Below are 26,662 nucleotides of genomic sequence, written 5' to 3'. Positions count from 1 at the left end.
GTGTACTTTGGGCCTGATTCAGTAAGGATCGCTATTGCGTTCGCAGCTGTGAATTTCCACAGAACGCAGCGTTGAAAATATGCTAAAACTTGCCAAAGCACAACCGGCATAAAGGCGCCCACTAGTGATTTCTCAAATCCGTCCAATGTTGCTCTTTTGTGTAAACATCAGTACCATTGACGCACAACCCACAGTACCGCAGCATTTACACCGAGTCTGACCAGCCGTAGACACTGCAAGTCTCCTCGCACGCAGTGTGCTCTCAAGCTGCATATGCAATTACAGTGGCTAATTTATGCACACCCAAGCGCCTGCGTTTTTCCGATCACTCCCCCTTCACCACCCCCAAACTCTGACAGCCTGTCACTCACTCTGCGCCCGTAGTCACAGTGTGATCGCAATGCAAGCGCAGTGCAACTTATACACATGCTCAGTGCAGCTTATACACATGCTCAGTGCAGTTTATATACATGCTCAGTGCAGCTTATATACATGCTCAGTGCAGCTTATACACATGCTCAGTGCAGCTTATATACATGCTCAGTGCAGCTTATACGCATGCTCAGTGCAGCTTATACGCATGCTCAGTGCAGCTTATACGCATGCTCAGTGCAGCTTATACGCATGCTCAGTGCAGCTTATACGCATGCTCAGTGCAGCTTATACGCATGCTCAGTGCAGCTTATACGCATGCTCAGTGCAGCTTATATGCATGCTCAGTGCAGCTTATACGCATGCTCAGTGCAGCTTATACGCATGCTCAGTGCAGCTTATACGCATGCTCAGTGCAGCTTATACGCATGCTCAGTGCAGCTTATACGCATGCTCAGTGCAGCTTATACGCATGCTCAGTGCAGCTTATACGCATGCTCAGTGCAGCTTATACGCATGCTCAGTGCAGCTTATACGCATGCTCAGTGCAGCTTATACGCATGCTCAGTGCAGCTTATACGCATGCTCAGTGCAGCTTATACGCATGCTCAGTGCAGCTTATACACATGCTCAGTGCAGCTTATACACATGCTCAGTGCTGCTTATACACATGCTCAGTGCAGCTTATACACATGCTCAGTGCAGCTTATACACATGCTCAGTGCAGCTTATACACATGCTCAGAGCAGCTTATACACATGCTCAGTGCAGCTTATACACATGCTCAGTGCAGCTTATACACATGCTCAGAGCAGCTTATACACATGCTCAGTGCAGCTTATACACATGCTCAGTGCAGTTTATACACATGCTCAGTGCAGTTTATACACATGCTCAGTGCAGCTTATATACATGCATTACGCTAACAATCGCCCAATCTCCGTACGTAGTTGCATTTGTGATCCTTACTGAAGCAGGCCCTTTGTTATGATAGTCTATTGTACTGCTTTCCTGTTAATTCTCCATATTATGTAAAGTTATGCAGTTGGCATGTACTGGTCACAGTGAAGTATTGTCCCACTATCTGTCCTGCATGTTTGATGTCTAAGCAGAGAAGCACATTCTTATTCCTGGAATCTTATTTTAGTAATCTCATCACATAAAATAAAATCTCTTTTTTGTAGGTGAATTTCTGATTATATACCCTTATCTGCCCAGCTACTCCTGTTTTAAGATGCAAACTATACTACCATATTCACCTGTACAATCAGTATATTGCATAGGTGCATTTGTGCATAAACAAGCACAAATGAAATCTGCTCAGAAGGATGCACATTTTCTCTGTTTTGTAAATAACCCTAATAAATTAGAAAAAATACAGAGCAACAGTGCTTTATTTTTAAAATATTTTTATTGAAGCATTGTACACGTGCTACAAATAAAAAACAAGATACATTTTGTATAACAAAAGAAAACAAAGAAGCTTATGAGACATAACAAACGCCAATATTGGGACATATGATATGTACAATATAAATTTTCATTTTTGTAATAAACTAAGCTCCAGATGTGTCCTTCTCAAACATCTTTGTTGCAGTCATACTAAAAAGCCCCTCTCGATGCGCCAGGCACTGTGAGACTCTGCTAGCGCAGGGCGTCTTCTTTGTGTTTTTTGCCGAAAATCAATGTGACTGTGCTGATTAATTTGATATGCAACACTTGTATATCTGTGTGCGACTGACTGTGTATATGAACCATAACGGAACTTGGAATGATAAAAACTATGGCTACTACATTGCAGCACTTCATATAAAGACTCAGAGACTCAGGTGCACACAGATATACAAGTGTCACATATCAAATTAATCAGCACAGTCTGGTGCGTCCTAGTCACATCGCAATGCGACTTACTGTAGATGCATTTTCAGCAAAAAAATAAGCAAAAAGATGCCCTGTGATAGCATAGTCTCACGGGACCCGGCGCACTGAGAGAGGCTTTAGACTGCTGCAAGTATGTATAGGGGCACATCTGTACACTGTAATATAAATATCACATTACACTAAAGAATAAATAGACCTGATATCAGCCCCCACCTCAACAGATCATTAGCATGGCCACCAGTCGTGGAATAAGTTCCTCTCTCTCTCGTTCCTTTGTAAAAATAAGAGCTAAAAAAAATTTCTGTGTGATTCATGGCTAATCTGATATTTTGAACAGGCAAGAGGAGCTATGAAGTCCACCAAACTGGTAGTACAGTGTGTGGCAGTGTGGAGCTCTGATTGGATGAGCTCACTACATGTAAAACCAATTGCGCAGAAGCGGTGCAGCAGCAGCTCTATGTATAGCTGTCATTCCTCTCCTTTCTGTGGCGCTCAGTAATTGTGCCGGTACTGATTACCAGCAATGGCACATGCAGTCACACAATAATTAAATTTTACTAAATATCATGGCTGCCAGGCAGTGGAAATACGTCACTTGGCCATGTCCGGTAAAAGTGTGCCCGTGGGATATCGTCTCATAGCATTCAAAATGAATCTGGGCCAGTGGGAACATACCCCCCTAGCACCCGGCCCAGCCCGCCCCTGGGGTCATGATGATTTGAGTGCCCTCAAGTTAGAACAATCTAATAAACAATGAATTCATGGAACGAGGAAAAATTTCCAGAAGCACACTAAGCTACATATTATGTAACATGCACACTGTTGATCCCAATGCATAAATGATTTAGTAGTAGTACTGTATACACCATTCTTTTCTCACAATTTAAAAAAATTAATTAATTAAATCTTCCTTACTGGGATGGGGATAGTCATTGAACATTTATTCAACTACTGCTTTACCAATGATACCTAAAATTCTATAGAATACTGTATTATTAACTATTAAGATACATCTACTACATTAAAAGTCACAAACTTATTTTAAAATATCACAATTAATGCATTTTTAAATCGGATGACTGTGTAAATATTGACTGCAGAATCCTTACAGAATTGCTTTTGTTCTACAGTTTGTATTTTGTATATTCTACAGTTATTCCTTAAGCATATGGCATTCGGACATTTAGGGGTATATTTACTAGCCTTGGGGTTGTCAATGCCACTGATGTTTGGCAACTTTGACCAATAGATTTAAAATGGCAATAGAAATAAATGCTAAATCAGTCTCGCTTAGCATTTATTTCTAAATCTACAGTATCTGCGTTTTCCCACCGTTCTTGACAAACTCATGTTTTTACATTCAATTGCTTTTATGTTTTATTTCTGAGCTGATTATGCCAAAGAAGACAGAAGGGTTACAATTTTACATCTATTTGTGCCTCCAAATCTGAAAGATCATGGGAGGTACAGGTATATTATAGTGAATGGATCTATCAGCCGTCCTTGTTGAGTAATAATGATTAAGCTTATTCAGATGTTAATTTACATTTTTAATCTTTTGGGTTCTATAATGTGTGCAACTTGTAGCTGGCACAGTTGCGGTATGTATGGACTCCTTTATATTGCATTTTGAAGAACAAAGTGCAATAAACCACAGAAACCAATCAGCAACTGGGTTTTATATGCATTGTGCAAGTTAGAAAATAAGGAGTATATTTACTAAAGTGAGAGTTTTTAGAAGTGTAGATGTTGCCGATAGCAACCAATCAGATTCTACGTAACATTTAGAGCCGTAATCAATTGGAGCCGAGCCGTGATACATTTTGCGACCCGGACTTTTCGCCTACTTCGCCCGTTTTGTAGGCGGGAAAGTATCACACGCGTGCCCGCTTAGCACCGTATTCAATTTGAAAGTACGCGAAAACGGGACCCGGCGAAACTTGAACAGGCGGAAAGCACTGTCAGAATTGGGGAAATCAGCCTGAAACCCCCCAGAAGATACTCTGACTATGTTCACTATGGTACCCCCCGATTTGGCTTGCTGAAGGTATTTGGTATTTTTAAACGTGCTCAATAGCTGCTAAATAGCGTTTTCAATACGTGGTGCAGAATAGTATTCAGGATTATTTTTTCCTGAAAATAACTTATCCCAGCAAATTTGGGGTACTTGAAAATGGGGGTCAGCATATTTAAAAGTTGCTAAAGTGAAGTGGAAAAAATCATGAAAAATCCACCTTCCGCAAGCACCTGCAATCAAAAAAACACCTGGGCCATACTTGGGGATGCCCCCAGAGTCAAGTTCGCTAGTTTTTAACTTCGTACCCCAACTTTTTTTTTTTTCGTCCCCTTTTTCAAAGTCATTTTTTTGGGTGTCCTTAAGTGTTTTTTGAAATTTTTTTGACACAGTTTACCTTTGAGGGACTGTCTGAAGGCTGCAGGGGGGTTCCCGCAACGTTGCACCCCAAAACCTGAATTCTGCACTTTTTTCCGCCTGCTATTCATAGGCGAAACTTTTTTGCCTAGGCGGAAAGTCTTTCAAATTGAATACGTGGTAAAAGCAAAACAGGCGAAAATGACGTCATCAGCGAAAAAGTATCACGGATCTGGATTTTTCGCTTCAAATTGAAAGCGGGCCTTAACCAGCACATTCAATAGCTAGAATCTGATTGGTTGCTATGGGCAACATCTCCACTTCTAAAAACTCTCACTTTAATAAATTTACCCCTAGGAGTGTGTCTGTTTTCAGCTATAGAATAGTGCAAAATTTGCACCTAAATACAATGTTAGTAAAGGATCTCAGAGAAGATATGGCCTAATTTTCAGTTACATTGTTAGTACCATACCTCCCAACATTTCAGTTTTCCAATGTGGGACAGGTTGCGCGTGCACAACCGTAAAGGAGGTGGAGGTTCATGCAAAAGGGGCAGGGCATCAGGGAAACGGGATACAGCCTCCATGCACCCCCATTTACGACACTGTGGGTGCGTGCCCAGCAGTCTCCGAGATGCTGGGCAGCCCCCAGGATTTCCCTACACTAGTGAACAGATGCCGTGCGCATGGCACAGCATCTCTTCTATCTCTGCTTTTCCCAACTTCCACCCCACACTGCAGGACACTGCGGCCCGCGGGTGAGACAGCGGGACAGTCCCAGAAAAACGGGACTGCCCCACTGAAAGTGGGACAGTTGGGAGGTATGTAGTACACTTCCTGTGTCAACAATGTATTTGAGTACCTAATAGTTTGTCTCACACAGACATTCTTACACTTACTCAATGACAATGGGAAGAGTGTTATTTGTATTACTTTTTGGTCATGAATTGTATTGTTAACAAAACCCAGAAAGAATGGAGCGCAACTTCAGTCCAACAAAATAAAGCTATTTTAGAATTAATTAATTTATTTAAAATCAATCTAAATTGATCACCATCGATGTTGTGTTTCTGAGGCTAAATCACACATTTACTAATACTTAGAAACAAATATATAAAAATAGCTGTTAGCAAATGTATGATTTAGCCCCAGAATCACAACATTGATGTTGATCGCAGTAGCGTGTTTTTTTTCTGGTCATGTACCACGGTGTATAAAGCTAGGGCGAGACAACAGACTGCCCATTAGCCTTTTTTTTACCCTTGTTGTATTCCCCCTAAATTGTGGCTTATGAGATACTCTGTCCACCCAGTCATTAACTTCACCTGCCAAATGTGGGATTATTACACCAGATGCTTTAAATTTACTAATCATCCCTCCCCCCTCCAATCCTCTTTGGGACAACCTCATATTTCCCATGGTCTGTCTATCTGTAATACACCCTGGATATATAAAATGGATCAGGTTTGTGGTGGAAATTATGCATGGTTGTACCTGCATTTTGCTCTTGGACTTGTAGTAAAAATGCACTTTCCTGTAGGTGAGTGAGTTTACATATATTCAGATTCCTCATGTTGTTAACTCCATGCATTGCACAATGTCACATTGCTAATGTCGGTCATACATTATGCAATTATCAGTGGATTCGGCTGTTAATTGCATTGTGTATTGCCGTGACCGATCAGCAATGATCGCTCAGTCAGGCATAAAAAATCTTTCAACGTGCCCAACTGATCCAATCATAGGTCAGCTCCTTCTGGCATTGTATGCGCTATCGTGGCTGACTGACCAACTTTTCACTTGTTCCTTCACAGGGGAGTAATGTGGAAATGTTTCCACCCCAGGAAAGGAACAAAGATATTGTGGCCTTATATACCAATTTGGATCTCTCTGCTACCGCAGACCCCTGGTGACAGCACCTTTTAAAATGTTTTATAATACGAAGCTGTGAAACCATCCAGGCATGGAGTTTTATTGGATTTCATCTGTTTGATAGTGAAGGGAATTTCTAAGTCTGTAATCTGGGCGCCGCCAATCAATACTGAGGTTTCAGAAGTGAGATGAGGCATGTGGCATTTCACAAGGAATTGCTGATTTGTGGCTGTAGTGTAGGCTGATGAAGTGTTTTCAGTAAGGTTGTAAAGATTTCCATATAATTCGAGAAATGTCTTGATGATATTTTGGGGATTTTGGGAAACTTTGCTTGATGGGGTTTTAGTAGACAAAATATTGTTCTGATATGTCTTTCCCCATAGTCTAGAAGCCAACAATCTAGCCACCTTCTCCCCCTACTCATAAAAGGATTTCTTTATCCATTTTAAGGTGTGCTTCGCTTTAGCTGTTAGAAGTAAACTTAGTTTGCCTCTGGCCACTATTAATTTAGAGTAATCATCTTTGGAATTCTTATGAGTAAGGTATAGAGTGCAAATTGGTGAAAACATATAGATGCCTTCCCCCATAGGGAAGATGACTGCGAATTACAGCTTTGCGGGTATCAAGCAGTAACATACTATAGTAGAAATTGAGGCAGTTAGATTTGAAGAAAACATGCAGTGGTTCCATTTGTAGTAAGCATATCATCTGAGGATTAAAGAGGACCCTATCGTTCAGGCACCATGTACGGGATCTTTGACAGAATTGAGGGCCCATGATACCTACCTTAACAGGGTTGTGGACTGACCAAGTGCTAGGGAAAATAGATGCATCAAGGATAGTTTGGGTGGGATTAGAACTCAAAACAATCATGTCAGTTCTAGTGTGCATGTTTTGCACAGGAGAATAGATAGTATAGTCTCTAGAAGTAGGATTGCTCACCCTCCAAGCATCAAATATAATATGCTGTGACAGCAGTGAAGAAATGGCCTTGGAATATCCGGACAACACATAATTTTTTTTTTTTTTTTTAAACAGTGAATTGGACCTGTCCAGGTGCTATCCAAGGTGATATTGAAGTCTACCACCAAGATCACCCCACATCTCTAGTGCTATACAAATAATTCATTGGTTCTGGTTGAGGGCATACACCTTAACCAGTGTATAGAGAATGTTGTTTAGTTTCCCTACTAAGATCAGAAATTTCCCCTTAGAGTAATGGACAGTCAGTGGGAACACATTGCTAGTGAATAAGATCGCCATTCCCTTCTTTTTTTTTCAACAACAGCAATTTTTTTATTTTCAAAAAGGAAAAGGCACTGCAGGTCAGAATAAGCATTCATTGGGTTGCAGATATCATGGCCCATTTTGAACAGACCGTTCTTTTACGGGCAGTTCACAAAATGAGAAGTGACCATAGATCAAGCCATAGTAAAACATGAGAAAATATACACTATGGTCTGCGGGTGGGGACGGCACCTGGCAGGCTGTTTTCGCGGGGAGTCTATAAGGTCGCCTGGGCACATTCTGCCCTTTTGAAATTAGGCAGGGCACGGCGCTCAGCTAAACAGCCTAGCGGGAACGCTAAATATAGTCAGAGGGTCTTTGTTCCAATGAAGACCAAACAGCTGATTAATAAACATCATCATTTTTTCCCAAAATTTCCTGCAGGATCAAATACATTAATGGCTTTAATATATTTTGTTGTCCATTGTACGTAGAGAGCATTATCCTAACCATGTGTACAGAGGTGTGCAAATTATAGGCTCAACATCAGTTTTTTACATTTCATAGTTTCCTGACTTACTGGCCACAAATGTAGATTGTAAAACTGCTTTGCAACGCAATGAGGTATTTTCTTGTGCTATCTAAGATTCTAGGTCCTTTGTTCAACAAAAAAAGAAAAAAAAAGAAAACTTTGGGCCTGATTCAGACCCACTCGCGAGCGGCTGTCCGCTCGCAAGTGGGTCGATGTTCTGCACTGAGCATGCGCACGACGGAGGGAGCTCCGTCGTGCGCATGCACCAGACACGACGAGCGAAGGACTTTCCTTCGCTCGTTGTGTCTGATCAAAGGGGGCGTGCTGTCGATGTTGATTGACAGCACGCCCCCTTTGGTGGGCGTGCCGGGGGCATGCCTCCCTGACGGGGGCGTTCCTAAGGGAACGCCTACCGTCAGAAGCCGGCCCACTGACATCACTAGTGATGTCAGTGGGAGTGATTTTGGCTCTGATAGAGCCAAAATCACTCCGGGCCTTGCGGTTGAAAACCTCAACCGCAGGCTCCGGCTCGCAGTTTCGATGGTCGCGATGGTCAAGACCATCGCGGCCATCAAACTGCACGCTCGTATAGGCTGTGGGTGGTGACCCACAGCTATACGAGCGTCCAGGAGGACGCTCCATAGTTATGGAGGACGGCCCTCATTCAGAGCGTGCGCTCTGCTCAGAGCGTACGGCTCTGAATGAGGGCCTTTGTTTTTTTTTTAAGGTAGCAGCCTTGGTAGAAAATAATGTAGATGTCCTTCCCAGATACAAATCCAATGAGAATCTTTGGGCAATTGTGAAGGAAATATTTAAGATGAAGATGGATGATCACCACCAAGACTGGCCTCATAGAAGAACAACAAAGGATATCCTACAAAGTATTAATAGTTGTAAACAGTGTGTCAATAAAAGAGTTTTATAGAAGAAATTTGACTTTGTTTTAAATTTCTTAGTTAAGTCTAATAATTTGCACATCTTTGTACTGTAAATAGGAGATTACCCCAGAGCGGAATGAAATAAGATACCTTATGGTATCTGCCTAACATACAATTACTGAGGAGTCAGGCAAAATATGTATTTCGAAACAAAACATTAATAAAGACCCATGAGGAATAAGCTATTTGGGCATATGATGAAGTGCTATAGTAGAAAAGGAACGCAAGAGAGTTTCTTCCAAGGTTTTATATAAGAATCTTTAATAGTCTAAAATGTAGTGAAAAAATCCATCATCAGTAAAAACCTTGATATCTGGGACTCCCTGTCCATCCTCTTGTCTACCCAGACTCGGTTTGGCCCCAAAAATGTATTAAGCAGCATTTTAGATCAGTTGTAGTGAGCCATATGGGAAGCATTTAAATATTGTGTAAGATAATTTGGAAAAAACAATAGATATAAGACCTGCAACGCTACCTAATAAGGAGAGTGGTAACAACTGCTACGTATCCAGCAGCTTGGAGACCTTATCAATGACAGTGTAAAATTTACTTTATAAAATTCAGAAACATTAAAAACTATAACAATACCTAGATATTTAAATTGGTGATGAGCCAACTGGAATCGGAGTCTGGCGGAGAAAAGAAGAAGGGGAGGTGCCAGTAACCAATAGCATTTCAGAAAATGGATTTTGTAATTACTTTGTATTTCGAGGTGGGAACTGTTGTGTCTTGTTGGAGTGTCTTAGGAATATTGTTGAAGTGTCATGGGCATGTTACTATACTTCTGTGCTATTCTGCCCAGCAGCAGCATATTCTCTGGAATGGAATGGTCAAACCAAAGAAAAGACAAAGGACATAGGCCCTCATTCAGAGGCGGTCGCAAGAAGCGATCGCTCTTTCTGAATGAGGGCAGCCGCTTCCTTTTTTTTAGTTACCACCCACAGCTTAGCGACCGACCAGGTTGATGGTCGCGATGGTGAACACCATCACGATCATCAGGGCTTGCGACGAGACCCTAAGGTTGGGTCTCGGCAACCGCAAGCCCCAGGGTGCTTCCTGCTCTGATCGAGCAGGAAACTCCCCACTGATATCACTGATGATGTCAGTGCGGCCGCCCACAAAACGGTAGGCGTTCCTTAAGGAACACCTCCGTTTTGGAAACCACCCCCCAGCCCGCCTACAAAATGGGGCGAGCTGTCGATCACACTGGATCAGGCCCAGTGACCAGATGGAGGATGGAACAGGAAGGTCAGTGTTTGCGGGTGCCACGGCTTGCGTCCCACACAGCCAGAATTATTAGTGGGTGATATACAGGGCATAGGGGAAGGGAAGCCAGAGTAATGCTGGCCAAGGAACCCACCAATAACAGGAGGAAATGGTCGGGGTCCAAAAGCAGGAGCTCTGTAGAAGCACATCTGCCTTTGCTCCCACTCCATTTGCACTAGTATTTAAGCTCACAATATGTCCTAACTGGGAGGCAGCAGCTGGAGTATGAATGTGTCAACTGTGTTTTTGCAGCCATGGTATGGAATATGATTGCATACTGTCCTACTGCTGTTTATGAAGTTACATATGTAACAGCTGTAATAGCGTGGATGAAACATATTTAGTATCTTTAGTGAACAGGCTTTTTAAGATGAGCATCATTCTTAGATACATTTTAATGGGTTAAGAAAACATGTTTAGTGCCTCATCCTCTGCCAACCTCCCTTACCTGTTGGGTCCTTACAGTTTTTTATGAAATAAGAGTTAAACACCAAGGGGGGATGTATCAAGTGTTGGAGAGAGATAAAGTGGAGAAGTTGCCCAAATAAACCAATCAGCTTCTCTCATTTAGGTAGTTTCAGCATCAGTAGCGGGCCGGGCCGGGGGGCAGGGTGCCATGTGCCCCCCGGGCCGCAGCGTCATGCGGGCCGGTGCAGTCGGTGTCACTGTGACACAGACTGCACCGCGTGTGTAGCGCTGACCGGACGGAGTTCGGTCAGCGCTACACTGACAAACACACAGCCGCCGGCTCCGGCAGCTGTGTGTTTGTTGTAAGCAGCAGCCAATGAGAGTCTGTTATACTCTCATTAGCTGCTGCTGCTGCGCCCACTGCGGGAGCCGCTCCATCTTCCGGCTCCCGCAGTGGGTAATGGGAGAGACGTCATGATGTCATATGACGTCTCTCCCATAATGCAGAGCGGCCCGGCCCGGGAGGACAGACGGAGGAGCAGATGGCGGCGGCGGGAGCGGGGATTCAGGTAAGTGTTTTTTTTATTTTGTCTTTTATATTATGTGTGTCTATCTACTGGGGGGGGGTCTGGCACTACTGGGGGCACTACAAAGGGGGGGAGTACTACTACTGGGGGCATTACAAGGGGGGTGGGGGACTACAACTACTGGGGACTACTACAACTGGGGACACTACAAGGGGGGGACTACTACTACTGGGGACACTACAAGGGGGGGACTACTACTGGGGGCACTACATAGGGGGACTACTACTACTGGGGGCACTGCAAAGGGGGGGACTACTATTACTGGGGGCACTACAAAGGGGGGGGGACTACTACTACTGGGGGCACTACAAGGGGGGGGACTACTACTGGGGGCACTACTGGAGGCCTGCATAAGGGTGTTCTCTCCTGTGGCACACGGGGGCACTACATATGGGCACTATGACAGGGGGCTGCCCTAATCATTATTTTTACCTTACATTAATCCCATATGGACCCGCCTCCTCCCTGGAACACTTGAGGGGGGGCGCCGTAGCACGCATATTCTTCGGACACCCTGGCTACACGCTACTCGTCTGCCAGGGCCGCCTGCATGCATTTGCCCCCCAGGCTAAAAGTTGCCAGCCAGCCCCTGGTCAGAATTACAAATACTGGTGCATATGTTTAAGTACTCAGGACCAAGCCTAAAGCTGCATACACACACAACGATGTAAGTAATGAACGATTTTCGTTCAGTTTTTCCCTTGAAAAAGTGAACGAAAATCGTTTTACAAAGTAGTTGGTTTTACTTTACCTAATAAACGATTTTCTGTGTGTTGAAGGAAAAATGTTGCAACCTCTATTGAAAATCGTTCAGTTGGCCAGTCTGACAGAACTACAAACTACAATCGACAAATGTGAACGTGCATGAACGATAATCGTTCATCGTTTATCGTTTTACACTGAACGATTTTTTGAACGATAACGACGTCGTTATAGTTGAATCATTCAAAAAATCGTGTGCGTACGAATCTTAAGCTTTAAGCTGCAAACACACACAACGATTTTGTAAATGAACGATTTTAGTAAACGATTTTCGTTCATTTTTTTCAAGGGAAAAATGAACGAAAATCGTTTACTAAAATCTTTCATCTATTAAATGTAATGAACGATTTTTTTGAACTAAAAACGATTTTTGCATATTCCCTTAATGAAAATCGTTGAGTTGGTCAGTCTGACTGAACTGCAAACTACAAACGTGAACGCGCATGAACGATAACAGTTCATCGTTTTAACTCAGAAAGTGAACGATTTTTTCAACGATTGAACGATAAACGATATCGTTATCGATAATTGTTCAAAAAATTGTGTGTGTATGCATCTTTATTCTTTGCTTTTCATCAAAAGGCTAACTGATCCTCCTTTATCCAACAGGATACAAAGATCTCTTGCTCTGGGTAAATACTGTATTGATGGACTGCAATTAGGTACAGATGTGTCCACATATGACTCCTGAAGTCGTGCCAAATAGCCGTCTTTGGTGCGCCATGGAAAATGTAACAAAGCTGCGCCATGTGTCTTTTTCGCTCAATCATTTACTAAATTTGCAGTTTTTTGCCGTGTTAAAGCAACAAAGTACAAGGTACGCATACCCTATACACTAACAGTGTATTTGTGTGCTATAGTTGTGCAACAAAGATGCTAATCTGAGAAAAAAAGGAGAGACCGGGCACCGATATGATCACACCATGCATCGTGCCACAGAGCATTCATGCGCAATTTACATGTGGATGTGATGCGAAATAGATGCTCAGCGGTGCTAAAATGCAAAGTATGTAATTCGCAGCAGGCATCTCGTGCCATATGGCACAGAAACGCTAGGAGAATGAGGACACATCTATACGCTGTTGTATATTTTCTTGTCTTCCTAAATAAAAATGTGTCCATCTACAGTAATGTGCAGTAGATCTATCATTATACAGATACATTCTCAAGAGAAATTATGCATATATGGTTACCAGTTAATTATTTGAGTCAAGTTGAAATTTTTAGAATTTATTGTAAATAGTTTAAAAATAGGGTATACATTAAGTGCATGAAACTAAAATAAATATATTTTTTATTCCAGACTGGTTTAAGCTTAGGCTGCCAGCTGGCAAGTTAGCTATGGGTTTGTCTGAGTGCTCTGCACATTCATTCAGTATGACTAGCTTACTATTACACTACTTCTTCCTTCCTCTGGTCACATGATCACAAGTATAAATGCAGTTTGAAACTGAACTTGGTAGTGACATTTGCTGACCTGATAACTTTGGACCAACTTCAGTCCTGGCATTTTGACACAAGGGAACAGATGGTGCAGTGATAGTATTAGCTATAAAGAGACTGGGCAGGGATAGATAATGGCGGATAGCAGATTATGTTAGGTGCCCTATTCAAGTGGCAAAAAACAATGTTAGGTTTATTTTTTCCAAGCTCACTTTTGGCATCTTAGTTTTTGCAGTAAATTAAATGCAACAAAAAAAATAATTATAAGCTCTTTGTTCACACATTCTATCATGCTATATTTTCTGTACTCCTTTCAGAGAGATTTTTCCTCTTCAGTATTTGATAACTTAAGATACACTATATAGTATCGTGTTAGTGCAAAAAACTATTGTTTTGTTTATACAGTGATCAAATTCAATTAGCTGCTGACTTTACTGTGTGGCTTCATCTCCCTGGTAAAGTGGCTGTAGGTTTTCAATTAGTAGCCCATTGTATGCCTACAACTAGCCCCAAGGCAGGGCAGTTTCTAGGGTCTGAGACTCCCAGTGCGAGCAGTCAAAATGCGCCCCCCCCTTCCCTCAAGAAGCAGTAATATTGTGGGCGTGGCCTAATCATGGGGGGGGTGGTACCACAGTAAGGGAGCGTTGTCTTGAAAGACCACAGAATGTCAGCTGCTGTGACTACTGAGCCCAGGGGTGGCTAACCTGTCAGAGGCAAAGCGCTGAAAAATATATGTAGTTAAAAGAAAGACAGACATCGAGCTAAAAAATTGGGGTGTGGCCTAGCTGTCACAAACCCACGCCGCACTTGTGTGTGCATGCCTTTGGTGTGACCCCATTAGTAGTGCCCCCTATAGTCTTGTGCCCCTTGTAGTCATGTCCACATTAGTAATGTCCCCAACAGTGATGTCCCCAGTAGTAGAGCCCAGGTGCCCCCAGTGGTAGTGTTTCCCCCAGCAGAAGTGCCCCCAGAGTAATGTCCTCAGTAGTAGTGCCCAGATGCCCCCAGTGGTAGTGTTTCCCCCAGCAGAAGTGCCCCCAGAGTAATGTCCCCAGTAGTAGTGCCCAGGTGCCCCCAGTGGTAGTGTTTCCCCCAGCAGAAGTGCCCCCAGAGTAATGTCCCCAGTAGTAGTGCCCGGGTGCCCCCAGTAGTAGTGCCTCCCCCAGCAGACATGCCCCCCCCTCCAAGTATTGTCCCTAGTAAAAGCCGAGTGCACAAACAAAAAAAAAACAAAACACTAATACTTACCATAAGCCCCGCTCCGGCGTCCGCTCCGCTTGGCTGCTCCTCTGCACTATGGGAAAGACGTCATGAGTCATGACGTCTTTCCCATAGTGCTCACTGGGGGAGCCGGAAGCCGGAGCTTCCGTCTCCGGCTGCTCTGCTCTGCCCTGCCAGGCGCCCGCTGGTAACCGAATCTCAGCAGGCGCCCGGCAGTTCACAGGCTTTCTACAGCAGGGGTCGGAGGAGGTGCGCCCCGTGCGATTGCACGGGTCGCCCGGCCCTAGAAACGGCCCTGCCCCAAGGCAGCACTTTATGCAGAGTTCTGCTTGCAATTTCTGTGTTAAGTGCTCCACTAAAAAAATATAAAAAAAAAACTTAGCTAAGCTTCAAAACACACATATATATGCCTGTCAGGAAGTGTATATCTTACAGGTGTTCAAAATTTAGTGCAAAATATGATTGAGGACTATTGGCTATATGACTGATGATGAGGACTATTGGCAACCACTTATGATTGGCTCATTGTGTTTTGATCCTATCCAATAATAGTGTATGGGGGAAATGTACTAAGCCTTGGAAAGCGATAAAGTGGAGAAAAAATAGTATCAACCAATCAGCTCCTACTGTAACTGTCAGTTTACAGGCTGTGTTTGAAAAATGACAATTAGGAGCTGATTGGTTGGTATTTTACCTATCTCCACTTTATCTCTCTCCAAGACTTTGGACCTGTTTCATCACGGATAGCAACTGCAGCAGCGTATGCAGATCGGCTGATGGTGTGTACTACGCATGTGAATACACAGCAGCGCGCATGCGTGAGTTAATTAGCATTGCGATTGCACTGTGATAACTTACGCGGAGTAAGATCAGATCTGTTGTAATCGTCAGAGAGGGGTCGAAGTTACTCGATGGTTACGCAGGTCTGCAAGGTCTTACGGATGTGCAAAAGCAGTAGCGGGCGTCTCTGTGCTGGCTTTGCGATTACAAACATTAGCATATTTTTGCAGTAGGTCTGCATGCGTAATCGCAGCTGCGATCGCAATAGAGACAGGCCCATAGTACATAGGGGTTCATTCAGAGTCAGTCGCAAGTGCTGAGCGCTCGCAACCGACTCGATGTTGCCTCACTGGGCATGCGCACGACGGAGCCGGCTCCGTCGTGCGCATGCGCGTGACCCGGCTAGCGACGGACACTCTGTCGCTAAGGGTCTCGCAGCAGACGGGGAGAGCATCGATGGTGAGTGACAGCTCGCCCCGTTTGGGAGGCGGGCAGGGGGCGTGCATGCCCAAACGGAGGCGTTCCCGCCGGAACGCTTGTCGTTTGGGGGCGGCTCCACTGACATGAGTGCCCAGACCCAACCTTAGGGTCTAGTCGTAAGCCCTGATGATCACGATGGTCTTGACCATCGCGACCATCACCCATGTCGGTCGCTAGAGCTGTGTTAATCCACATCTTAGCGATCGACAAGTAGACGGTCGTTCAGGATGCAAGCGGCCGCCCTGATTCAGAGCGACCGTTTGCAACTAACGACCGCCTCTGAATGAGGTCCATAGACCCTAATAAATGAGTAGAGTGATTGCTGCAGTCTACTCCCTTTTTTAATTGGTATTTGCATTATGGTTGTGGCAGGAAAGAAGATCCCCATTTGATTCTTAAAGTAAAGACAATGCATGTTTGTATTTATTTGAACTTAATTAGTACTTTTATTTTGTATTATTTTTGTCTGTATTAATTGTATTGTACATGGTAAATGAGAATAAAGTATTTATAACATTGTATAGGATCAGTAAAGTACTTTTTTGTGTACTAATTACAATTGGGTATTTTAACATTAGTATTTGCTGCTAACAGTGTCACGCCACATCTCCTCATGAAACCAAGCCAGGTGCATGTGCTACCCTTCCAGAGCTGGAGTCATCTTAAAATGGAAACGTTCAGCATACTGCACAAAAGGGTCCTGTTAGGACAGTTTTTTTACTTAACCCTTCCGCTGTAGGGGACAAGTGTGGTAGCACCCTTGTTTGAAAGAGGGGAGTTTCCCCTTACAGTCAATGTGCACACTTAGGGGCATATTCAATACGGAGCGAAAAGTCAGTTGCCGGACTTTTCACCGTCAAAGGAGGTTTTGCCGTCGAAAAGTTATCGTGCTCGTCCCCGCTTATCCCCGTATTCAATTCCAAATCGGTGAAAACGGGACCCAGCGAATAAGAAATCGGCGAAAAGTCCTGTAATTTTTTGGGAAATCAACCTGACACCCCCCAAAATATGCTCTGACATGGGGGTTCACTGTGGGTACCTCCGAATAGCCCTGCAAAAGGTATTTGGGGTCTTTGAATGGTCTCAAAAGGTGCTGTATAGTGTCTTTGAGACAGTGGTGAAGAATAACATTTAACCACTTTTTTGGGGGGAAATAAGTTGTCCCATCAAATTTGGGGTAACTGAAAATGGATGCAAGCATATTTTTAAGTGGCTAAAGTGAACTTGTAAAAATTATGAAAAATCCACCTTCCGCAAGCACCTGCAATAAAAAAAAAACACCTGGGGCATACTTGGGAACCCTCCTTGAGCCTATTTCGCTAGATTAAAAGTTTGTCCCCCAATTTTTTTTTTTTTTGCTCCCAACATGAAAGTACCTTTTTTGGGGTGTCCTGTGGTACTTTTTAATTTTTCCTTGACACAGAATACCTTTGGGGGCCTGTCCAAAGGGTGGAGGGTGGTTTTGGAAGTCTGCACCCCAAAACCCCAATTCTGCACTTGTTCTCGCCACCTATTCATTGGTGATACTTTTTCGCTGGTCCCAATACATAGACTTTTCGCCCTGACGAAAAATCGTGAAAATTGAATACGGGGATAAATCGAACCTCCGAAAATGATGTCATCGGCGATAAAGTATCACCGATAATGGCTTTTTGCAGCCTAATTGAATATAGAGGTAATTAGGTTTAGATCTCGCATGGAGTTCTACCTAATTACAGGAGGAATTCATCATTCCTCCTCTCCATAAATATCTATTCCGAAAAGCTGTCATTTTTGCGATGGCAGCTTTTCGGGAAATAGATACTTTTCCCGGCAGAACACAGTAAAGTTTACAAAATGCAGGCATGTCAGTGCATTTGAACACCGTTATAGGGGCATGTAGAAATTAGCCACTGCGATGGCATACGCAGCTTGAACTTTCACTGCATGCAATGAGGTTAGCAAATTCTGAGCAAGGTCAGACCTGCTGTAATTGTGCAATGTTATTACAGATGCGAGTAAGAGGAAGTTGGCGTCCTTATGTTGTGCTGTGAAGGCATAGCGATTGCAAACAGCATATTTTCGCAGTGGGATTGCGCGCGTAATCGTAGCTGCGAACGCAATAGTGATCCGTAATGAATCAGGCCCAAAGTACCAACAAATCAGCTCCTAGCAGTCATTCTTGAAACACAGCCTGTAAAGTGACAGGAGCTGATTGGTTGGTAGTTTATCGCTCCCCACCTTATGTCTATCAAAGGCTTAGTACATCTACCCCTTAAGGAGAGATGTATCAAACCTTCTAAGGAGAACAGGTGGAGAAGTTGCCCATAGCAACTAATCAACTTTTAGCTATCATTTTATAGAAAGTGCTTGATAATGATAATGATAACTAGTAGCAGATTTTTGCTACTGGGAACTTCTTCTCCTGTCCTCTTTAGAAGGATTGATACATCTCCCCCTTAGTAATAATGCCTGGAGGACTCTGGTAGGCATAAAATTAGAGGGAAGATAATTAAAACATGGCACATGAACAGAATAATAAACTGAAGTTTTACAAGTACCATAATTAAAACAAGGTAAATCCTATAACAAGATCTGCTTTATACAGTAGATTTGTAGCAGATGTATAATTTTTTGTCCCTTTAAGTCCTTGTCTTCCCACTGATACTTCATTTTCAGGAATATAGTAATCCCAGCCTTTTAGTCTGCCTGGGCTCTGTCAAAGCATGAACTATTCCTAAGTCCTCGGACCTCAGCTTGTCCCTGCACGTTTCCTGTTACGGTATGCCTGGCAGTTGGCACAAAACTGAAACCCCTGCTCATGCTGCCAGCATGTCAGCCACATATTTGTCAATCTCAATCTGTAATTTATAGGTTCTGCATGTGACCAAGTACAGTATATGGGCTGTTAAACAGAAGACATTTTAACCCTATTTAAAAATGTGTAGTTTATTTATAAAAGTGCTTTGCAGTAGAACTCAGCATTTCAGTTTACCTTTTCCAATGGCAGCAAAATGGTTTTGTTATTGTGCTCAACATTTTATATATTTATAAAAGGAGAAGACATTAGGTGTACTAGTCACGCTGCAAACAAAAGTTTGTGAAATAATATTCAGATTGATCTGTAAACCTGCATTTAAATATATGATTTCATTACAAACTGTCAGCATTGGCAGTTTTTTTAGTTTATATTTAAAGGATATGTCTGTCATGACAGTGGGGCTTTGTAGATTTGTATCGGGACCCCTGGGGCTAGCTACACTTGTAGGAGAGTAGAAGAAGCTTGAGACCTCGATAATGGTTCTCATCATGCAAACCAAAGATACTACTACCTGATATAGCACTCGATACATTGAAGTGAGTGTCAGTAGAACAATGGAGTCAGACTGTGTGAAATGGTGGACTGAGACTATAGCACAGCAGAGGCAGGCTTCAGGTGATATTGGAACTGACTACTGTACACAATGGAAGCAAGCTGCAGTGAAATATGCTGAGAAGCAATGTTGGTTTAGGTTTTCTGGATAGCACAGAAGCTGAATGCTGTGAAGACATTACTGGAGCCAGGTATGCTGGAACACACTGAGGCAGAATGCTTATAAAGTAAATTCTGGAGCCTTCTAACTGGAACAAGAGCTAAATGCTGTGAACTGACTTAGTATTGGGTGCTAGTATACATGATAAAACTAGAAGAATATATTGATTGTAACCTGACAGATTTTAAGATGGGTACACACTACTAGACGATATGTTGTCCGATCCTGCAGATCAGAGCGACATATCGGGTACATTGTGTAGTGTGTGCCCATGATATGCGCGCTCCCGCAGGTCACTAGTGACATCTCCCATCAACCCTACTGAAGGGCCGATGGGGGATATTGCTAACGATACCTAACTCCCCATCGGACCTGGCATCGACAAGTGTGTATGCACTTGCCGCATGCAGGGTCCCATTGCGGGCGATGTCATGCTGGGTACACATTGCTAAGTGTGTACCCAGCATTAGATAGGAGGTTCATGCTTACCTGGAAAATCAAAGGTGAAACAAGTAGTCACTAACAATAAGTCCATCCAAAACTCAGACATTAGATTTGAGTGGAGTTTATCAGAATAAAGATAAAATTTAACTCATCTCTCTGACCCAGTGCACATTAAGGCGTCCATTAATTTATTGCAATTAACCTTGATGACAAACAATTAAGCTAACTTATCACTAAAATTAAGACAATGACACCACTGGGCTGGATTAAAAGGTCATAGTTTTTATTCATTCTATAGACCAAATTTTAATTCAAAGAGTTAAAAAGAAGACACTACCGAGAACCATTAACATAAAAAGAAGATACTACCAAGAACCATCTCTAGTGAATTAAAATCTCTTAAAAAAATTGGGGACTACTAAAACGCCTCCCTCTATAAAGGCATAACCTGCATTGTGCAGTACTTGCCAACCTTTACTATGGCACAGTATACAGATGCTCCTGCAAAGAAACGCCCTCTGTCTCCCCGCAGGGATAGAACACACCCACCATCCTTCGAAAGGGTAAGTGCCCCCCACAACGACCACTTTACGCCACATGTGGCCACTGGCTAGTAGTGCCTTCCACCTTCTTAGCTGTGCCTAAGTTTACTAAAATAATTAGTAAGACAAACAAATAATAGCAAAGGCATTGGGTGGGCTTCCAATCTAAAAAGAGGCTGAACCAAATTCAAATATCCCCTTAAACAGCCCCTTAAAAGGTGCCTGCCTCAAACTAAACCCATTGGATAGCGGTTTAACCAATCGAATAATAACACCACACAAATCTACCTAGCAACAGGTTCCTAACAATTAACCAAAAATGGCAAAAAATTAGGACTCATATAGCCTCATGCCCAGGAGTAGATATACCCCTTGGTCATGATGGCATTCACCAGTGGCACCGGCTGGGGAGGGACGCCGTCTGGCAGTGTGACCCGTGGCCAGTGGGTAGAATCAGGGCAGGACTGCCAGGACTGGTGTCCCGGTACACCTTTGGCTCCTACCCAGAATAATCTTGAACATTGGGGCTAGGGGAAAACCGTAATATAGTTGAAAAAATGCCATAGCACTCTAAATAGATCAGGGTTGCCGACATTCTGGCTGCCCCTTCTGGGACGGGGCAGCCAGATCGGCAAAGCAAGGAAGTGTGGCCGGCATGGGAGGGCTGAGTGCGTGGCTACGCAGTATTTTGGCCCCGACCCCGCTACATAATGCCGAGAATACCGGAATTGTGGAGCAGGGGGCGGGGCCAAAATTATGCGATTCAGCGTGGATCACGTCATGGGCTACCTCCTCTGCGGGGGGCCGGAGGGGTCGGTGTCAGCCGGAGGCTTGCCGTGCTTCAACAGTTTTGTTGTTTTACTAGCACATGGCAGTGTTTCAGGTTCTCGTGTGTGACCTTATTTCACAGGACCTGAAACGTTGCTATGTGTTATTAAAAAGAGCCGGTCACAGTAGGGACTAAGGACCTCATTCAGAGTCGGTTGTAAGCGGCCGCTCAGTTGTACGCATAACGACCGCAAAACTGAAAAAGGAAGCGATCGCACAGCCGGTCGGTCGTAACCAAAGTGACGCCCAAACGTGAACAATGCACCTCCTCTAGCTAGCGAGTGATAGCAGCTATCGATCGAGTCAATCGTTGTCAGTCATTGTCAGTCGCTGTATGTTAAATTTCTTCTGATTGTTACGGCCGCTTGTGTTGTGTGCAAATTACTCCAAAAATTACCAAAAGAAGGCATAGAATAAGCCATCCCCATGAAATTTATTTATTCTTATTATTCGCTAATGCAAACGCAGCTGAATCAATTATATGCCAATTAGCAGTGTTATTAGCTACAACAAACGATTATTAGCTGCTTGCATTGTGTGGCTCAAAATAGAAACATCAGTAACATTCGATAGTATCGATTGTACTCTGGGGCTTGAGAGACGACGTACTCAACCTTAAGCTGTACGATCAGCCAGGCCTCAAACCTGCTTGCATAGTGACGTTTTACTACTTCTGGCCTTCAATGTCGGTCGTAGCAGGTAATTTATGTACGCCCCTTAAATGCCCTGAAAACGTTGAGGAACGCCTGCGTTTTTAGACCACCACCCCCGTCAACACCCACAAACGGACTTTCATGTCAATCAACTCTCGGAAGCCACTTCCTGCTCGTAAGCCGTACGATCGACAGCATTTTGGATCGCAAGGTCTCGTACGCACATGCGCACAACTAACCGTACGCATGCGTGGTTTGGAAACATCGGATGCGTACGACGAGCGGCCGCTTACGACCGACTCTGAATGAGGTCCTAATTGCCCTTGCTGATCCCTGCACTCAGAGAGAGAGTTGAAGTAAGAGGGGAAGACAGAGGAGGAGAAATAGAGGGAGGGGCACTGAAGAGAGAGGATGAATGAGGAGAAAAGCAAAAAAGGAACACCAAGCAACTATTGCTATTATATATACAACATATAGCACAGTGGTAATAAAAATACAAAAATGTTTCATATACAGTATTTTTTTTAATATATTCTGGTATTACATACATAGTATAAGTACTGGGAAATATTAAGTTTGTTAAAGTCATTACAAAGTGTTGTGACCTATATAAAAACCGGTCACACAACTCTTTGTTTGTTTCTAATATACTTATTAAGGTGTGTATATTACTATATAGCTCCCTTTTCGCCCCTATTTTTCCCACAAATTATGGAATGCTGAGGTTGCAAAACTGTGCAGTTGGATAATCTATATATATATATATATATATATATATATATATTTATGTATATACAGTATATAGATGGCTAACACTGCTCACCTCTATGGGGGAATTCAAGTGTGTTGCACACCGGCGGCCACTAGATGGCATACTTCAAGTGTTGCTCCGTTCGGGCGCGCAGAGCCGCTAGCGCTGACATTTCTACTCGCAAACCCCCAAGCTGGTCAGCAGAAATTACCGAAAAGTGACCCGTTTGAGCACTGAAACGGGACTTTTCACGGGCCAACAATGTCCCATAATTTTGACGGGCTGCTAACTAGTATTTACATAATACCCCAAAAACATAGGTGGAGCAGTTTAAAAAAATACTAGATTTATTACCACCATAAGATGCATATTTGAGTATTGGAGTATATTTACTAAAGTGCGAGTTTTTAGAAGTGGAGATAGCAACCAATCAGATTCTAGCTATTATCTTCTAGAAAAGGCTATATAAATGTTAAATATAATCTGATTCGCTGCTATGGGTAACATCTTCATTCCTAAAAACTCGCACTTTAGTAAATATACCCCTTAGTGCAGTGGTTCCCAAACTGAGCAACGTGGCACCCTGGGGTGCCACAGGACACTTGCAGGGGTGCCTCAGGTTGGTAGTCCAGCACCAAATCAAATTATTTATGATCAATGTAATGTAAATATGTGAACAAACAGAAGCACAAACCTGTCCACCACCACATAACAACCTAAGGATGACAAATAAGCACAATTTACTTCGCTTTACTACTTTACTACATTTTTTCTGAATTTCTCAATAACAAACGTTTGGCTTAGGGGTGCCGTGAAAACAATGCTGTTACTGTAGGGCGCCATGATTCAAAAAAGTTTGTGAAGCTCTGCCTTAGTGTCTGTTTTATTTTATTTCCATTGTGTTTAAAATTGGAACCGTTCTTAACTCATAGTATTGTGTCATCTTGGGACTCACTGTTTGCATCAAATAAAAACTGCCAAATGTTCTGAAGAAAGATCATCAGACTACATTTCTGGTGCATATATTGTCTAATGAAGCTGTCTCCCGGCTCCCCGAGCTCTCCTCCAGTGAGCCGTGGCAGGGGACTGGCACTGCGGGAGGACACCATCAGTGGGGTTGGCCGGTTGGTGCACTGGAGCGAATGGGGGAGGGGGCGAACTGGGGAGGGGGGGCTGGACTCCTCTGGCTTCTCCCCTCCTGCTTCACTGTCTCTTCGCAGCCTGTCTTCAAGCTGTGCATGCGCTGCTTCAAGTCAGGCTGCGAAGAGACAGTGAAGCAGGGAATATGTCCCCTTTTTCCAAAAAAGCTGTCTCCACAAAAGGAGCAGCTGTTCGGAAGTGATAATTAAATATAGAAGGCATGATGACTGCCTCCTATACAAGGATTGAACTTGCAGCTATTTCAATCCTTAATTATCACAGGGGATCTTTTTCCCTTCATGATTAGACCCCTTAATCTTTACCTTCAAATGTGTTGGGTATGTCAGTAAATTTTCTTAGCTCAATTACCTATTTTTGTTTTCTTACAGAATCTGAGAGGAAGGATGACGTAACCCCATTACATGTGTCAAACAATTTAGGACAAGATATTATTATGTTTGCAAATTCTGCACTACCTTTGAATTTGTTACAAAATGAAACACAAGAAAAGGATTCAAACAATTTGCATATCAGAAGAAAACGATTTATCTCATATCCAAGATATGTAGAACTCATGGTTACAGCAGATGCAAAAATGGTGCGTCATCATGGCCGAAACCTACAGCACTACGTTTTAACGCTAATGTCAATAGTAAGTAATTATTATAATGCTTCCAAAGTCATTTGTAAGGATGGATATAAGTGGATACCAGCACAGCAAACACTAATTTTCAATTGGATATAGTGCAACTTAATGCATTCTATACATGTAAATATAATTACTTCTATTAATAAATGCAGAGGAGCAACATGGCAGCGCTGGGCCCTATAGCAAACTTTGGTTGAAGGCCCATAATGCTCAGAAGAGCAAAGCAGGGGCCTCAAGAGATGGACTATAATTGCTGGTCATCTCTCACATTCAAGCCTCACATTGGCCGTACCTCTCCAGTAACGGTAATTCTGCTACTGAATAAAGGTATGCTTATTAGTAGTATAGTTATGAGATACTATTTTATTTCCCATCTTTATGTGCTTTAAATTATTGTTATTAGAACATGTGAATTATTTTATTTAGGTTTAAATATGTAATGTATGTTAAATTAAGTTGATCTTCTGGCTAGTTTTGTGTCAGTCGTGCTCTGATCAACTTACAATTCATTTTTATTTGAGGATGTGTGTTTTTGTATAAAGCAATATAACCTGTATTGTTTCTTTTTTGTATGAGTCTATTTTAATTGTTATACAAGATAGATGGAACTTCTTGGTTGGTTTCAGTACATGGATTGATCAATCACAGTGAATGGATCACACAGTTGGAGAATTATAATTGATTGCGTTGATTAATATAATTGGGTGTGTAGAAGGTCCAGAATGTCTGACGCTATGACAAGACAGGCAAATAAAAAACCCTTATTAGGCTCATAGGTCCTGATTCAGCAAGGATCGCAATTGCAAAGCTGCACGCAGGCTATAGATACAGTATACCTCTCCCAGACTTACAAACCACAGGTGCCTAGACTGCAGATGGTATAAGAGGCTGCACTTGATTGGGTGGGTTACTTCAGCCATTCAGTTAAGTATATATTTAATTTTACAGGCAGAGCTATACAGAAATACCTCCTCTTAATGATGCTAGTATAGTATAGAGATGGACCTTGCCAGCAGAGGGGATGCAATGAGATAAACCTCCACCAATAGTTAAAGAAAATGTAGTAAAAAGGAGTGCAAGACATTGATCCGATTCTTGTTTAAGATATTCTTACTTCTTTGTTTTTACAAAATACAGCACACTTAACACAAACCTTTACAAGCAAAGTTGACCTGCCAAACAAAATGATCTATTGTGGGCCACACAATGCAAACGCACAAACACCTATATATACTAGTATTTTGGAGCCATCATTCTCCTGTCTCTACACCTATTCCTCCATCACCCATGTTGTGAACATGTTTAATCTATTACTTCATCCCCCCAGACTGTGTTTTATAACCCATCCATCCATCCCTCTCCATACCCGCCTGCTTGGACTTTTTCTATGAACTGTATGTGCTAAGGGCACAGCTTCATAGCACACATCACTTCAGTACCACCACTGGAGTCTTCCAACCCCGCAGCTCCTACCTCCCTCAAGTCCTTTTCTGGAGTTCCCTCTCCCCATCTGGTGGAATACAGTTACTCTAAAGGGCTTGTCAGAATGTGTGTCCAACCACAGTGCCTGAAGTGAGAGAGCAGAGCTGGGCTGCATGGAGTGAGGACTGAAGAGAGATGTCAGGGATCCAGATGTGGCCTGAGAGTAGCTGTCAGCAGAGGGCATGCATGTGCCATGTGACTCCACTGTATATGCCTCAGACAATCACGACATACAATTATATAATACATGTATATATATATTATGGTCACACCAAATATTGATTTGATTTATCGATTTTGTCAATCGATAAAAATATATATATATATTTAGACACACACAGCTATTGAAATAAATGTTAAAATGCAGCAGGTTGTAATTCCCCTCTAATAGCCCTGGAGTGCCGTCTATCTCATCTAAACATATACTATTGAATCTTATTTAGGAAGGCACTCGGGCATGCTGCATCAATTGTGAGTGGGTGTAGAATAAAAAAAATATATAATAATATATATATATATTTA

At 42.8% G+C, this 26,662-nt stretch overlaps 1 protein-coding gene across 1 annotated transcript in view; it reads left to right on the top strand.

Annotated features, from left to right (window-relative positions):
* ADAMTS20 (ADAM metallopeptidase with thrombospondin type 1 motif 20) overlaps positions 1 to 26,662 on the top strand; it is a 339,290-nt gene that overhangs the window by 73,856 nt on the left and 238,772 nt on the right. Inside the window, exon 4 of the mRNA XM_088456448.1 lies at positions 24,399 to 24,661. Within this exon, the coding sequence (XP_088312574.1) occupies positions 24,399 to 24,661 (263 nt within the window). The remainder of the gene's footprint in view (positions 1 to 24,398; positions 24,662 to 26,662) is intronic.

This window comes from Taudactylus pleione, unplaced genomic scaffold (genome assembly GCF_031769625.1).
Source record: "Taudactylus pleione unplaced genomic scaffold, aTauple2 ptg000041l, whole genome shotgun sequence".
In the NCBI taxonomy this organism is placed as follows: domain Eukaryota; kingdom Metazoa; phylum Chordata; class Amphibia; order Anura; family Myobatrachidae; genus Taudactylus; species Taudactylus pleione.
Note: the sequence above shows the minus strand (reverse complement) of the source record. Positions and strands in the feature narration are given on the sequence as shown.